This window comes from Balearica regulorum, chromosome 5 (genome assembly GCF_011004875.1).
Source record: "Balearica regulorum gibbericeps isolate bBalReg1 chromosome 5, bBalReg1.pri, whole genome shotgun sequence".
Lineage (NCBI taxonomy): Eukaryota > Metazoa > Chordata > Aves > Gruiformes > Gruidae > Balearica > Balearica regulorum.
This window is the reverse complement of record NC_046188.1, coordinates 52,879,246-52,894,426: the sequence shown is the minus strand read 5'-3', so window position 1 is coordinate 52,894,426 and position 15,181 is coordinate 52,879,246. Positions and strand designations below refer to the sequence as shown.

Below are 15,181 nucleotides of genomic sequence, written 5' to 3'. Positions count from 1 at the left end.
TGAGAGAATGGAAAAGAGGAAGTCAGCTCATAATGAATAATAAGTGAAAAAAAACTTTTTATCAATTGAAAATAAATAGTATCTTAGTGCTGCTGTATTTTCTCCAACATAGGAAACAAAAGTGAGGACATCATAGTTTTTTATGAGACCTTTAATTAGAAAATGACTACCAGTATAAAACATAATATGAAAATATGAAATTGCCTTTCCAGGCAAATTCACCAAAGATGCATGGATTCACTTAAATTCAGCTTGAGCTTTTGATCTGCTGGTATTCCTCTTGGGCATACTTTCACAGCAGCAATGTTTATCGTCTCCTTATTTTTAATCTTCCTGAGACACATTTATTGCAGACATTGAAAAGAAGGTGAACAGCATTTGAGAGACTTTCAGTAAAGAACATCCTCTTTCTGATGGAGCAGTGAAATGACACAGCTGAAAGAAACCCTAACCAACACTAGCCTTTGGAAGCAGCAGACATTCTACCTGTTTAATATACTCCATCCAGTTCCCATGCTGTGGTCAGGTCATCAGTTCCTATTGCTTCCCTAACGTAGCTCACTTACATGAATGGCTTGAGGTTTTTTAGCTGAAATTACATTTTGAACAGATTATCAGCTTGCCACAAAAAGCAATGAAAGACCTGTCCTTGCTGCAAGGACAAAATGGGAAAAAAGTTGTTCAAATCTTTACGATAACTCCACCGACTGAAGCTGAAACCCTTTTATAGCAAGTCTGCACCTTCCCAGATATTCTCACTTCCTTCTTTCACTGCCTAATTCTAGTAGGTGCTGAGCTTCCTTGATTTCCAGGATGGTTTGTGGGAAGCTGCAAGCTGTCAGCTGCTGTGATAATGAAGCTTTAAGTTGTCAATTCTGGCACTGCTCTTACTACAGCGAGTAGTGCATCTGTATAAGCAATCTTGTGTCTATGGTTTATGGAGACCAACAGCTGCATTTCCAGAAGCTTTAGAAAGCCCACCTGAGGGCAACCACTACTGGGCACCATTTACTGTTGTTTGTTCATTCAAGCGGCCTTGCAGAGACCGTCTCCCTGTCTTCTGTAACCTATCATCTCCTGAGTTACCTACTCTTTTCTTAACCATTCCAGACTTAAAGGAAAATCAATTCTGATAGTTCAGTACTTTGGCTAACGCAATTTAAGCCACGATGAAGTCAGCAAGGCTGCTTTGTGGCATTTCCTGAAGGTAACAACTACAGCTGTTTTATTACTTCCACCTGCTATTATAGCTTCAGACTTTTTGTAGGGTTTGTCCTGACATAATTAACTGGAGGGCTCTGCACTCTCCATCAATAATAGACTTATTTCAATTGTTTTGCAGGCTCATGTATATATGTACAAACAGATGAAGATACAGCAACAGAGACACAGCAAATCTTGACAGAGAATCCCCCTGAAAATGAAAAGCCCACTCCTACAAATCCTAACCATCTTGACATATTCTCTCTTCTATTTTTACAAACACAAGAAGTTATATTAAGAGCTCATTATACAGTTCTATTTTATCAGCCATGAAAATAGCTGCTCAGGAGCAAGAGATGACCAGGTGATATCTAGTGAGATATAGTTAAAATTGTTTGCTTGCAACATCAAGATAAAAAATCTAAAACTTCAAAAATGTCAGTGAATTGTAATGACTGAAAAGAAAAAAAGAGTAAGATCCATTAAGGTGAGTTAAAGCATCATACTGAGATTACTTCAAGGTATTTTGGTTTGGGCTCTTAAAAAAATATCAGCATATGTTTTGAAACAAAAATCCTTTAAAATTTTCAAGTATTTTAAACAAAAATAACGTGCAGAATATAACTCATCTGATTGTACACTGTACAAGTGCTTTTGTCAAAATAAAATATTTAAGTGAAGTAATTAGGTCTACTAATAAATGTACGAGGACATCAAAATTCAACTTCAGGCTTGTTATTTTTAGAATTATAGATGATCATCTTAACTATTATAGATATAAAAAACTTAACACACTTATAAAATCTATTCTCATATACCATATTCAATCTGCACAAGGTATATGCTCATATGAACATAAACTACGTTTTCCTACATTATACTACGGAAATTGATAACAAATGCCAAGCCTATTTGCCTTCAGCTGGATATCCAATTGTTTAGGAGTATTACATTACCACTGCAAATCACTATAAATTCCACAGAGAATTGAAACTTTGATTGAAAGAAGGATAAATTACAAGATACCACATTTTGAATACTAAAGAAAGTATTACTGAGCCAGATGGAAACTAATTTAAACTTTGTACTACTGGCTTACATATTCCTAAGTGTACCAAATTAAAATGTAGCTCAATACTTGCATGAAACAAAATTGTTGCACTCAAATCTTCTCTTGATAAAACACGACAGTTAATGTATGCATATATGTACTGGAACACATATATACATACAGCAGAAAAAAACCCCACTTCCCAAACCCAGCCATATTTTGATCCTGTGAAGGACAACTTATTTGACACTCTGTATCCTGGAGTTGTAACCCTGCACATCCTTTCCAGTCAAAAAGTGTGCTGCAATATCGCAACACAGAGAAAAGCATTTATGGAGACAAGTTTTTGACGCTTGTCTATGCTCTCCTGTGCAGGGCAGCAGCATTTCAAAAAAGCAGTGAAATATTCCTCATGCTTTTCCTTCAGGACCGATGTAGAAATAAGAGGAAAGCATGCAACCAAGAAATACAAAAATAGTGGAACTAAAAAAACCCATCTGTACATGATGTCAATAGAATCGCCATTAAATACAGCAGCACTTTTGGATTTTTCTTTTCTTTTTAAAGGGTAGCGCAAGGAAGATGACTCACCACTAGCAACGCAAATAAAATGACTCCACAGCTCCAGACGTCTGCTTTCCTTCCATCATATTTTTCTCCCTGCGCAGCAATGACACAGAGGTTCAAAAGACTGCTCACTAGTAAATGAATTAATTATCCTTGAAGAACAAGAGAGGGGAGAATGGGAAACCCCACATTTCAATTCAGCCACCTGCTTCCCAAGGTGGCCTTCCCAACCAGGAGGCCATGAAACAGCCCATTAATTGAATTTTTATGAACATCAGTTTACAGTCTTATCTGGGATCTGCGAGAATAGGCTCAGAAGTGGGGAGTCGGGCAGGAATGGTCGACAACTCACAAATTTTTAGACCTGGCACTTAAACAGTGTCAGAGGTGCATTAAGGATGTCAAGAAGGTGTTTTTCTCTTCCCTGGCTCTTCAGGGAGCTTGTCACCAGTCACATTATTTGCAATCTTGTAGTACTGTCTGGGCAGTCTCTTCTGTATGCTTCCTGCTTGGCTTTACATTAAAGATATGCTTTAAAAGAGGGGAATCTTGGCCACTGAAATCTTGGATACTCATTTTCAGAGGACAAAGGGAGAGTAGAGGGAAAGGATAGTTCGTATTGTTTAATGGAAACCAACATCACTGACAGCCAACCCTGGCTCTTCTACTGAAATGACAGCTACATCAGAGACAGGAAAGCATAGGGGACTACATCCCCTGAGTGGAAAGATCAAGTTAAACGAGGCTACTGTATTTCTGTCTGATCACATGGCACAAAGGGTACTGTGAGAATAACACACGATCATTCAGGGCTGAGCCAAACAAACAATATCGTAGTTATGTTTCTTGTGTCCTTTCCAATGCTATCTGCCTTGGACAGATTTCCTGTACAGAGGGTCTATCTGCATACTTGCAACAAGTGACACTTTAAAAAATGTATTTATACACACTAATGTTAACCAACTTACCCGGATAACTTCAGGGCAAGCATAATGTGGTGATCTGAAACACAAAACACAGTCAAATGAGCATGTAACAAACAGCCTGGTATTTATGGATTAAATGTTTAGCAGAATCATGATTGGCTCACTTATACAGAACGCAAGGGTGCAAAGCCAGCACTTTTTTACCTTACCTCAGTGAGAACACATTTCTAAGAAACACAGAAAATGGTCGAGAACTAGCATAATTCAAAATTCTACAGCCCTATTATGAATTTCTTAAAAGTGAGGAAGGAAGAGAAGACCAAGCATATTCTGTGACTATATAGTATTCCAGCCCTCTAATCCCACCCTTCAACTCAACCTTCTATCTAATTAGAAGGAAGACCTATGTTGGGTAGCCTTTTATAAGAAAAAAGACAGAACAGTATTTTCAGATGAAACACATGCATTCCCAAACCATGTGTGTTGGGTTTGCGTGGCAAGGTTTTGGTAGCAGGGGGGGCTACAGGGGTGGCTTCTGCAAGAAGCTGCTAGAAGCTTCCCCTGTGTCTGATAGAGCCAATGCCAGCCGGCTCCAAGACGGACCCACCGCTGGCCAAGGCCAAGCCAATCAGCGCCTCTGTGATGACATATTTAAGAAAGAGAAAAACAGTTAAAGAGAGCTTTTGCAGCCAGAGAGAGGAGTGAGAAGATGTAAGAAACTCTGCAGACACCAAGGTCAGTGCAGAAGGAGGGGGAGGAGGTGCTCCAGGCGCCGGAGCAGAGATCCCCCTGCAGCCCGTGGTGAAGACCATGGTGAAGCAGGCTGTTCCCCTGCAGCCCATGGAGGAAGGATGAGGGGGTGTAGCGATTCCACCTGCAGCCCGTGGAGGACCCCACGCCGGAGCAGGTGGAGGCACCCGAAGGAGGCTGTGGCCCTGTGGGAAGCCTGCACTGGAGCAAGCTCCTGGCAGGACCTGTGGATCCGTGGAGAGAGGAGCCCACGCCAGAGCAGGTTTGCTGGCAGGACTTGTGACCCTGTGGGGGACGCCACGCTGGAGCAGTTTGTTCCTGAAGGTCTGCACCCCGTGGAGGAGACCCACGCTGGAGCAGTTCGTGAAGGACTGTAGCCTGTGGGAGGGACTCCATGCTGGAGCAGGGGAACAAAGAGAGGAGTCCCGAGGATGAAGAAGTGGCAGAAACAATGTGTGATGAACTGACCATAACCCCCACTCCCCATCCCCCTGTGCCGCTGAGGGGGGCGGAGGTTGAAGCAGGGAGTGAAGTTGAGCCCAGGAAGATGGGAGGGGTGGGGGGAGGTGTTTTAAGATTTGATTTTATTTCTCATTCCTCTACTCTGTTTTGCTTAGTAATAAATTAGATGAATTCCCGCTCTAAGTTCAGTCTGTTTTGCTCGTGATGATAATTAGTGAGTGATCTCTCCCTGTCCTTATCTCGACCCATAAGATTTTCATTGTACTTTTTCTCCCTTGTCTAGTGAATGAAGGGAGTGATAGAGCGGCTCTGGTGGGCACCTGGCCCCCAGACAGGGTCAACCCACCATACCATGTATTTGCATCTCTTCTGCTAAGATTGCTCTCAATTACTGCAGCAGACACAAAAGCTGCCGATACATGATTTCAACATGCATTTTTTTTCTTTAAAAAAACTAAGAAGGATGGACAGTAGTACTATTACCTAGTGAGTTAATATATTCTTTTTGCATCCTTCTACCCATACATCTCTGGTTTGATTCCTAGCTGAGAATAGTTAATTACTTCAACTTGCCAGGTAATAATTTTAATTCCTAAAGATTATAGCCACAGCTATTTATTTTATAGCCTTCATTAAAGTAACTTGACAAGTAAAAGGGATGCAAACTGCCTGAGACCTGTGTGCAAATCATACTATTGTTTATACTGACACCTCCCAGCAGTCCCTGAGCCTGTCTTAATTTGTGCATTTGTTTCTCGTGACAAATGCAATCATGGCTGGGCAATACCTGTGTCACAAAGTAATGAGCAAAACAGAAGCACAGTGAGGTTAGCTTTCCGCTAGGACGCTACATTAATGCCCAGTGAGACAGCTTATTAATTGAATTTCCATACATGCCACACTTATCTTATGGCAAAATACCATCCCATAGACATGGAATTTGGTATCACAGCTTTTATCAGACCATGATAAGAAACTCAGGGTACACTTGGGACTGCAGCTACCTTGACAGCAAAGCTTAAGCGAGGAGAAAGAAATGCAATTGATCCCTCACAAACTTTAGTAAAGGTGGAATTCAGAAGTTTAGTACGATATTTAGGAGGTTATCACAGGTATTCTAACCAGGTCTAACTGCTCAGTAGTGGTCCCAAGTGTCTTAATTTAGACTGGATTTTATAAACCTCGATTCGAGAGTCAAAACAAATAATGAAAACCAGAGCCTTCCCTCAGAGAGCTGGCCAGAGTTGGCCCTTGGGAGACCAAAAAGAATGGACTTGTGCCTAGGACAGACTACCTGGGCTCTCTTGGCAGCTCTGTCACTGGCAGCCATATGGACATGGACAAGGTTACTTAATGTTTTTAAAAGCTGCAGCTGGCCACAGTTTGAAAAAGGCAACCAGAACCTCATCATGAGTCTACTCTTCTGACTAAAACCAGAGCAATGCCACCACAGCTTCCATATCTCACAAAAGTTTGCATGAATGAATTCACCAGGATTTGTATGAAGCTTTAACCTTTTAGGGTAAAAGCTTCTACAGTACAAAGAGCATGATGGCAACAATAAAGAAATAAAGCTAAAGCAGTCAGTAATGTTAATAAAATTGTTGCTTCTTTACTTAGTGGGACTGATTTGGGGGACTTGCAGCATATTGCTGGCCACTGCTGGAGAGAAAGTGAGGCCAGAGTGAGACACTGAATATATGTACGTGTTCCCAAACCTCCAACGTATATTGTTCCCTATGAATTTGCTTCTCTACACCTGTTATTTTTAATACCCCAAAGCCTTAACCACTAAACAGTCATGTCACTGGACTAATGCATGATTTTACAAGCTTTTAGAAGACAAGTTAAATTATTCTTGTGAGAATGCTTGACCAGTGGTGTTGTCTTTTTTTCATATCACAAAAATGGTGTGTAGTGTACAGGCCATCCTTAAGGTACACACAAATCAGAATTAAGGAGTAGCACCAGAATTGGGACTGCAACTCAGGACCAGACAAGCACAGCCAACCAGTGCTAGATTGCTTAGCAAAACAGTGAAAGAGGTCATGATGGGAGCTGTAGGGAAGGTAGTAATGTAACTATAATTTGGAAGAAAACATGGTAGCAAAACGAGTCTAGGAATTACATCAGATCATGGCCATTCACTCAGTTTAGTCACCTCAGAAGAGAAAGACCAGTTCTAAGATGTTCTGTATAAGTGAGTTGCATTAGGTTTATTGGAATACCTACAGGGGACAACAAAGGAGTGAAGATTCAATCTAGGTAACTGTTGAGCTCCTGTCACTTAGTGTGTCTGAGTTTCTCAGTCTTGCATGCATTTTAGTTTGTCAGGTGTGATGCTACCATTGCCTTTCCTACAGAAGGTGAGTCATGAAGACACACAGTACATTAAATGGCTACTATAGGTGGTGTCTGTGGCTGAGCTAGAAACTTAAGCCAGACCTCTCAAAACCTGCATGGTATCCACACAGTTAAGCATCATCCTTCAGCACAATACTTTTTGGGTGGCCATGCCATCTGGGGTGCACTGGAAGAGTCAGTATCTCAATGTGCAGAGTGCTTCTGAGTTTTCATTTGTATATGATGACTCCAACAAAGATTTCAGAACTCTTAATTGCGGATGCTGTGCAAAGCAACCACCGTGACAGCTTCCTGTACTAGCATCATTGAAAAGAAGAATCTAAGTGTTGTGAAGAACCAAAGATATTTACGTACCTATTTACGTGTCTCATTAGCAAATGCTCTTAAAGCATTTACCTCCCTGAGGTCAGCTGGAGTGCAGTAGAACCTGCTAGCTGTCTTACAAAGCACCACTGAAATTCTGCTAAAATCTAGGAGAATGGGTGGAGAAAATGCTATAATAAATCCTTCGAACAAGTTGGATTGATTTGATCATTCAACAGCTGCACTGCAACCGCCCAGAGAGCACAGGTTTCTGATATAGCCGTTCTGAATTCTTGCTAGCATACACTAGCTAGATATCTATAGCATTATTGTGGCTAACAGCTCTAAAAGGGATCCTCTGGCCAGCCAGAATCCGTAGAAAACTCATTTCTATGCTGCCGATCACAGAGAAACTTCAACTGCTTTAAAGAGAAAACTCAGATTTAATCAAAAATCTATTTATCTTTCTACAGAGTCATGAATATTTCTTTGGCTCTTATCACTAATTATTCAATATACGTGTGTCAAGAGTGACGTTCCCTGCCTCTTCCCCTAGGCCATCTCCTCATCGTTCAGCTACATCTCTGTGCAGCAAAAGCCACAATCTGCCCTTGATAACAAATAAGTATATCATTCAGCAAGATCAAGAAGCAGTTGCTGCCTGAGGGTAGTGCTGCAAAAAAAGCATCGATGTTGGCAGTGTTTATTTCAAGGGTGATGTTGATTTTCCCAGGCTAGTCTGCCTGGGGCAGGAAGGGCTCTCTGAATGGTCATTCACAGCTATGACTCTAGAACACAGTAATCTTAAGGATCCTGAGGACCTTAGCAAAGCATTTATGTGGGATTTCAACCACAGGAAATAAGCCAGAGTGCAATGGTGAAATCCAGGACAGCCCTGGACAGGTAAGTCAGGCATTCAGAAAGAAATGCATATATCCTTGATGTATCTATCCTGAATTTCATCTGAGAAACTAGAAAAGTAGTTCTTGATCTGTGCACATCAAGATAGAGTGCAGCTACAGTAGATCTGAGACAACCTGGGCCATATCTTCAGTGTGGATGTAATGTGCCTGTGACCTACAGATCTCATTATTGTAGATATGAGAGACCTGCATTGTGCACACACAAATTGACTGCCTATGTATGGTTTACCTAGGAACATACAGTAACTGCTTTTCCAGAGAAGCAGCTGGTTGATCAAGAAGCACAGGGAAAGCTGTTCTGTGTGATGCTACTCCACAGCGTGACAAATCATGTGTTACACTGCATGATGGGTTCCCAGGTCCCATCAAAGATGAGTGTTCATGCCCAGGACATTTGGTCCTCTGCCTTAAGATGGTACTATTTGGGGAAGAAAATAAAAGCTCCTTTGAGTGCCATTCTTCAGGCCTCACAGCTGGAGGCAGAGTTTCCACAGAGAGGGAGGAACAAGAAGTCACCTTCCCTCTGTTTTTCTTATGCATGAAGTTACCTTGATACAGGAGGTTGTACAGGTGCACTGAAGTCCTCCCATGTCTAGCTGTTTTTGCTGTTGCTTGGATGCTAGAGTCCCTTCTTCGCCCCCTGTTAATCACTGTCTCCAAGCTAGCTTTCAGAGACAGAAGCTACCCACTAGCACAAAAGGCTGCCTGTGCTTTTCCCTCACGCTGGGTAGTAAAGAGCTGAGATGAAGGGGAACACCAGAGGAGTAACAAAATAGATAAAGGGAATTTTTCAGGAGAAGAACATATGTTAGAGCATCCTGAGTGGAGAAAACGACAGCCACAGATCACACAGGAAAGTAAGACAGGGAGAGACTGAAGAAACAGTTCCAGTAGCAGTGGGTAGTTAAGGCTGCAGTGAAGGCAGCAGCTGTAGGTAAGGCTGTAACTAAGGTAGTAGCAGTAGTTAAGGCTGAGCACTATTTTGCCATTAAAGCTTCAACTCAGTCATTTAGCTTTATATGAGAAAACTCAGCATCTAGTCCTCAGCCATCTTACAGCTGTTTATTCCCCAAGCAAAATTACATTTTTGGGGGAATCTGCAAATCAGTTCATTAAGTAATGTATCAGTTCAAATTATTAAGACTTGGAATCTTTAAGAGATCTTAATTTAAAAAATGAAACAGACTCCTGTATTAAAAAGGCATAAAGATTGCAAAGTTAAGTATTCAAAAGTGAAGAATTGCTAAAATAAAGCTTGAAGAAGTTACACTGTACTTTTGGTAGGTCAGGGTGGGGTGGTGGATATGCTGTTGCCTCTGTTTTACTTGTGGCCAAAGTTGGAAAGTCTGTAGCAATGTGAGGGAAGTTTAATGTCATGAAGGACAAGCTTGTGATAGAGGCAGCTGATTGACATACTGGAGAATCAAATTCTCCCTCTGCCCCTGCCATAAAATCCTTCTGTGAAGGAAAATGAACAGGTGCCTTAAACTGAGATGTTCACAGGTAATTATGAGTTGCAGGTTCCCCAGTTTTCAAAATCACAGTGTGACACATCCGACGTTTGATTTACAGTACTTATAAGCACATGGAGCAGCAGCTGCAGTGGGTAGGCACACTGCTCTCCAAGTCAAAGAGCTGTTATCAAGCACTGAGTATTCTGAGATATTAGGCCCCAGATTATCCAAGTGCACGCTCCGAACTGATTTGTAATTTTAAGTTTCATTTTGCAGAATCACTGGTCCTGATATAAATGGAGATAACCAGATCAATGTGGCAAACATAATATGAAAACAGTATAATTAATATTTGTAAACCTAAGGTACTATGATGAAAATTCTACCTAAAGTTCATAGCAAGGCTTGAATGCAGTGAGCAGAAATTATGAATGAATCCATAAAATGAATGAGGAAAAATCAAACATTAAATAGCTGTTTATTCAAAAAACCACACCATTCAAACACCAAATGAGGCAAAGACTTGTTAGAAAAAAACCTGTGCAAGCTCATCATTAATGGCCACATTCTAATGTGCATGGGCTAAATTAATGTTACACTGGCAACCTGAAGAATAGCACATCTTAAACTCTCAGTGCTTGATTTTGCAGACTTAAAGATCTTTTAACATACCTTGGGAGGTATTATAGGCGAGGCTGGTATTAATGGTTATTCATAAGGTTGTCTGGTATGTTCCTTTATAATCGTCATTTTAAGTTGCTTATGACTTACCATCAACTTAATGATTTTCCTTTTTTGTCTGCCTGAGACTGGTTTCATGTTTCTGTGTGCATGCGTGTTCTGTATGGGCGAAAACATTTCCACTATCTAAGTCTAATCTAAATTGTTTTTTCCCATCATAAAAGGAAAATTTCTAGTATCCTCAGCTGCAAAGGGAAAACTTGAATATTTGTTTGCATTCTCTCAAAAAAATTATTCAAACTGCCACTAGAAAACTGCAGTTTGCATTTACTAGCAGAAACTCTCTAGAGCATCATGATCAAAATTGTACCTGCACTGGTAACACTTCACAGAACAATTTTTCTACCTGAAACTGATACTATGAGCTCCTGTGGCTGGGATGATCACAAGGTATCAAACTTTAAAACAAAGTGAGTGCAAACTCAATGGGAAATAGATCTAGGACTGACAGCAACTGACTGGAACAACCAGGTAGGGGAAACTAGAGCTGGAACCTAGTGGAAAAGAGAAAAGGATCTGGGATTTGGGGCCAAATATGGAGCAGAAATGACTGGGAGAAGTTGGTAAGACTAGAGTGCACATCAGGGAAGGAGATGGGAATAGAATGTTGGGAATGGACGCTCTTGATGAGATGGGATAAAAAGTACTAATTCTGGCATTTCCAATTTTAAGAGCCTAAATTTGCAACCCTAACAATTACTGGATGTAGGACACTTGCATATGCTTTAGACAACATGCACCCATTTATTATAAAGGAGAAAGAATATGTGCAGCATCATGTCTTGTCATTAAAATCACAAATGGTGCTTGGACACTGAGGTATGTGGCAACTGAGTATCATTCTTCTGAATTATCTGCTCGTCACAGGCATGCTGATAGACCAAATACAGATGTAAGGGAATCAGGAGCTAGATGATCTCTGCTAGCATTTCTAACAAACACAGTGCATTGGCTGTTATAAATACCCTGAGCTCAAAAAGAGTCAGTAATCAATCCCTTTTTTTTTTTTTTTTTTTTTTTTTTGGTAGATCCAGGCAATCTGTGGGTCTGCAAAGCATTGCTAGGAATTGCTAGGGGGAGCTGAGGGCAGAGGAATTGACTGTAGGGAGCTTGGAAGCTGCTGTTTCCATTACACCACTGCAAGGCTTTCTTTTGGTCTCAATAAAATCATAATCAGCATCGCTCTTCCCACATATACACACCTTTCTGGATGAGGCCAAGGATTCCCTATGAGACACCAATATGGGGGGAACTGTTGCATACAGTCAGTTAATTGTGGGGCTGTCAGCAACGGTGTCAGTCTCCATACTGACTGCCTCTGCAGAAATCGAGTCTGGCGCTGGAGCGAGCTACATTTACATGTCAGCTCTGTCCTACCTCTTGGTTGGGATAGGGAGATTTGGGGGCAGGCAGCACAGAGACTAGCACTGCTGTGGATTCTCGGTCACCTGGCAGCCTGCAGCAATCTCTATCCAGTAGGATTCAGTGTTTTGAAGCTCTGATGAGTGAAACGGAGAGAAGTGAAGAGATGGCAAAAATTTACTTTGTCAGGTTTCTGTAAGGAGCAATGGTGAATTAGGAAGGATCTTTACAAACTCCCAAGAATTGTAACTCAACAGTATCCTCTTTCAATTCTTCATTTTAGCTACAAGCCCTCTTAGTTCAAGAAAAGGGAACAAGGTCAAGGGAATGCCCTAACCCTTCCTACTTTTCCAAGACTCCTATAGAAATGACTGCAATTCATGGTCAGAGCAACTTGGGTACTGCAATGACTTGTTAAGATGGAGAATTGAAGCACAGAAAGGTAATGCATCTTGTCCAAGACCACCCTGAATGCCTTCAGCAGAGACAGAAATCAAGCTTAGATCACCTGGGTCCGAGTCCTGAGGTTTATCCATAAGGCACTCACTCTTCTTGCCTAGTGACAATTCAGGATAGATTGGACAATATCTACCATTCTGAAACACTGCAAGGCAGCATGCTGGGAAGAACTGCTGTGAAAAGGGACAGGGGAATGTCTCTGCGTGCCATTGCCTGGATGGGTAAAGAGGAGAAAGAGCCAAACAGATCTAAAATAATAGAAGCAGCATCCTGCTTCCTTCCTTGTCTGCTGTTTGCTCACAGACCTCCCCTGCTCTTGGAGGAATGCAGAGACTCATTGTGTTACTTTGGCATTTCAAGGACCATCTCTCCATGGTCCTTGCTGTGCAATTTCTGCAGTAAACAGAATTATTCCTGCAGACTCTACACACAGCTCCTCTTCCCCTCAAGGGTCTAAAGACAGATGTTTAAAACTACGACTTATTCCTCTGTGCTGCTATGCAGAATTTGCGCAATATACGTTTCCAGTAATGAGGATTCATTACAATCAATGCCAAAAGTGAAGTCTGTCAGTGACAAATTATGTCAACGCAACAGCAAGTCCATCCTTACCTCCCTCTCCTACACAAACACAATTGGGTTGAACTTTTATTGTTTTCCCCAGGTAGCCATCAGGGCTACAGAAAACTGTGCAATCTAAGGAGTAGCTTCCAGAAAACATTGACTCTGAGGTATGCAATACGGCATACTTCAGGCTATGTGACTATCTTCACGAGGCCAGTCAAGGCTCTGTGGTGATCTAAAGCCTACCCAAACTTTGGACTAAACTTAGCAGTTCACTTGTGACAGCAAAGAAGTTTTGACTGCACTCTAACCGCTCTGCTGTACTGACAAAGTTAGCTGCATCACACAGCTCAACCCCATCTGATCCTCCCACTCTGACTGACAGAAATACCTGGAGACTCCTTGCGTGACTGTCAATGAAAATGTTACAGTTTCATCTCATTATCAGTGTTCACAGCACAGATAAAACCATTCTGGAAATTAACTTCCGGGTGCACAGAAGAGCATCTCATTAAAACTCAGTATTTCAGCCATGATTCACTCTGTTTTGTTCCTTTTCATGCTGGCTGAAAGAACCAACCACAAGGGTAGGTAAAACTGCTGCCTTGAAAAGCTCTGAGGTTGGTTACTGTGTGTGCTCCAAGGGAAAGGGAGTCATAACTAGGTTGCCTTTCTTTGTGAACAGTGTGACATATTGTTATTCCTTCCTTCCTTCCTTCCTCCCTTCACCCCTCAAACCAGAGAGATCACAAGACACCAGTATCAGCCATGCTGGGCTCCAGGCCAGGAGAATTAATGAAGTGGTGTAATAGCTCACACGGAGGTCTAGTGATTGGCACCACACTTAAAATGCATCTGCAAGGCAGGAGATCATAGTGTTGCTGCTGTGTTCTGTTTATTATAGGCATGTCTCTTCCGTTCCATTGATTTCTTTATTAGCGCGTTTTAAGGCCTCAATGTGGGGGCTGGCTCTGCTTGAAGCATAGAGGTTTGAATTCCAGCACAGCTTATGGAAAGGAAGTTTCCCTTTGAGACTCTAGACCTGGAAGACAGAGCCCGGTGCTAACAAGAACAGGAACCCTACCGAGAGGTTCCTGAGGAGTTTCAAAAATCCTTCAGGATCATGTAAGACTGGGTTTTTTATACTTCCTCTTGTTTTTTTCATGGAAGGAAGGGGGGGAATTTTATCTAAAGGGTATAGAGGCTTTGTGGTAACTGCATGGAGGACTTCATTTCCTAATCTAGAGGGGAGGTTTGAAAGCAGCTGCAAGCAACATATGTGCAGACTCTTAGCTCCTTGCTTTTCATCAGTGCTGTTAAGAGGTCAAATCTTGACTTGACACAGACAGGAAGGAACGGGTGGGTCTCTGTGCTCACCAACCAGCATTTGATCGCATCATGAACTTCAAATACTTTTGCTATCCATTATTCATGACTTGGAAAGCAGAGCTGCACAGCTCAGGACTGAGAGGCCGTGGCTGGGCTGTGCAGGGAACCAGAATGGCTCCACATCTACCCTGAATTGCCTTGGCTCAGAGCACGGACTGAAAAAACATGGACTGTAAGCGGCTGAGCATGGGGCTGAGCTGGAGTCATCAGATTCACAGTACCAAAGGCCAGGAAGAGTAGGTCTGTACAGGAGGAGGTGGAAATCTGCTGGTACTGTCTACAACTCCAGTTGCTGAGCTTGCCGTTATAACAAATTCAGACACAGCTAAAAGCTGGCGTAGTGCTGCCAGGCTGCAGCAGCTCAATGCAGCTGCTGCCCTTGCCACAGCTCACTGGGCAGCCCCCTGCACAGTCAACATGGCACCAAGCCATAGCTGGGTGGGGCTAGGGGAGCACTATCCAGTGGTGCCCGCAGAGGTGATGGTGATAAGAGGGCATTGGCCCCTGAGAGCACATCCTGTCCCTGACCAGGCAGCCGGGCTTTGCTCAGCTGTTGGGCTTATTGCTGGCTCCCTTGGAAATTCCTAGAAAGTTCTTGCTGGCAACTGAATTGCCATGGAAATGTTCTTAGATTGCCCCTGCAATATTCCTCCAAGCAGTCTC

The 15,181-nt window shown here is 42.2% G+C and overlaps 1 protein-coding gene across 9 annotated transcripts in view; it reads right to left on the bottom strand.

Annotated features, from left to right (window-relative positions):
* BRSK2 (BR serine/threonine kinase 2) overlaps nucleotides 1–15,181 on the bottom strand; it is a 335,389-nt gene that overhangs the window by 67,966 nt on the left and 252,242 nt on the right. For all 9 annotated transcript variants that reach the window (XM_075754908.1, XM_075754904.1, XM_075754903.1 and 6 more), the window contains exons 6-7: nucleotides 3,790–3,823; nucleotides 2,846–2,914 (exon numbers count right to left, since the gene is read on the bottom strand). In XM_075754908.1, coding sequence (XP_075611023.1) covers nucleotides 2,846–2,914; nucleotides 3,790–3,823 — 103 coding nt within the window. The remainder of the gene's footprint in view (nucleotides 1–2,845; nucleotides 2,915–3,789; nucleotides 3,824–15,181) is intronic.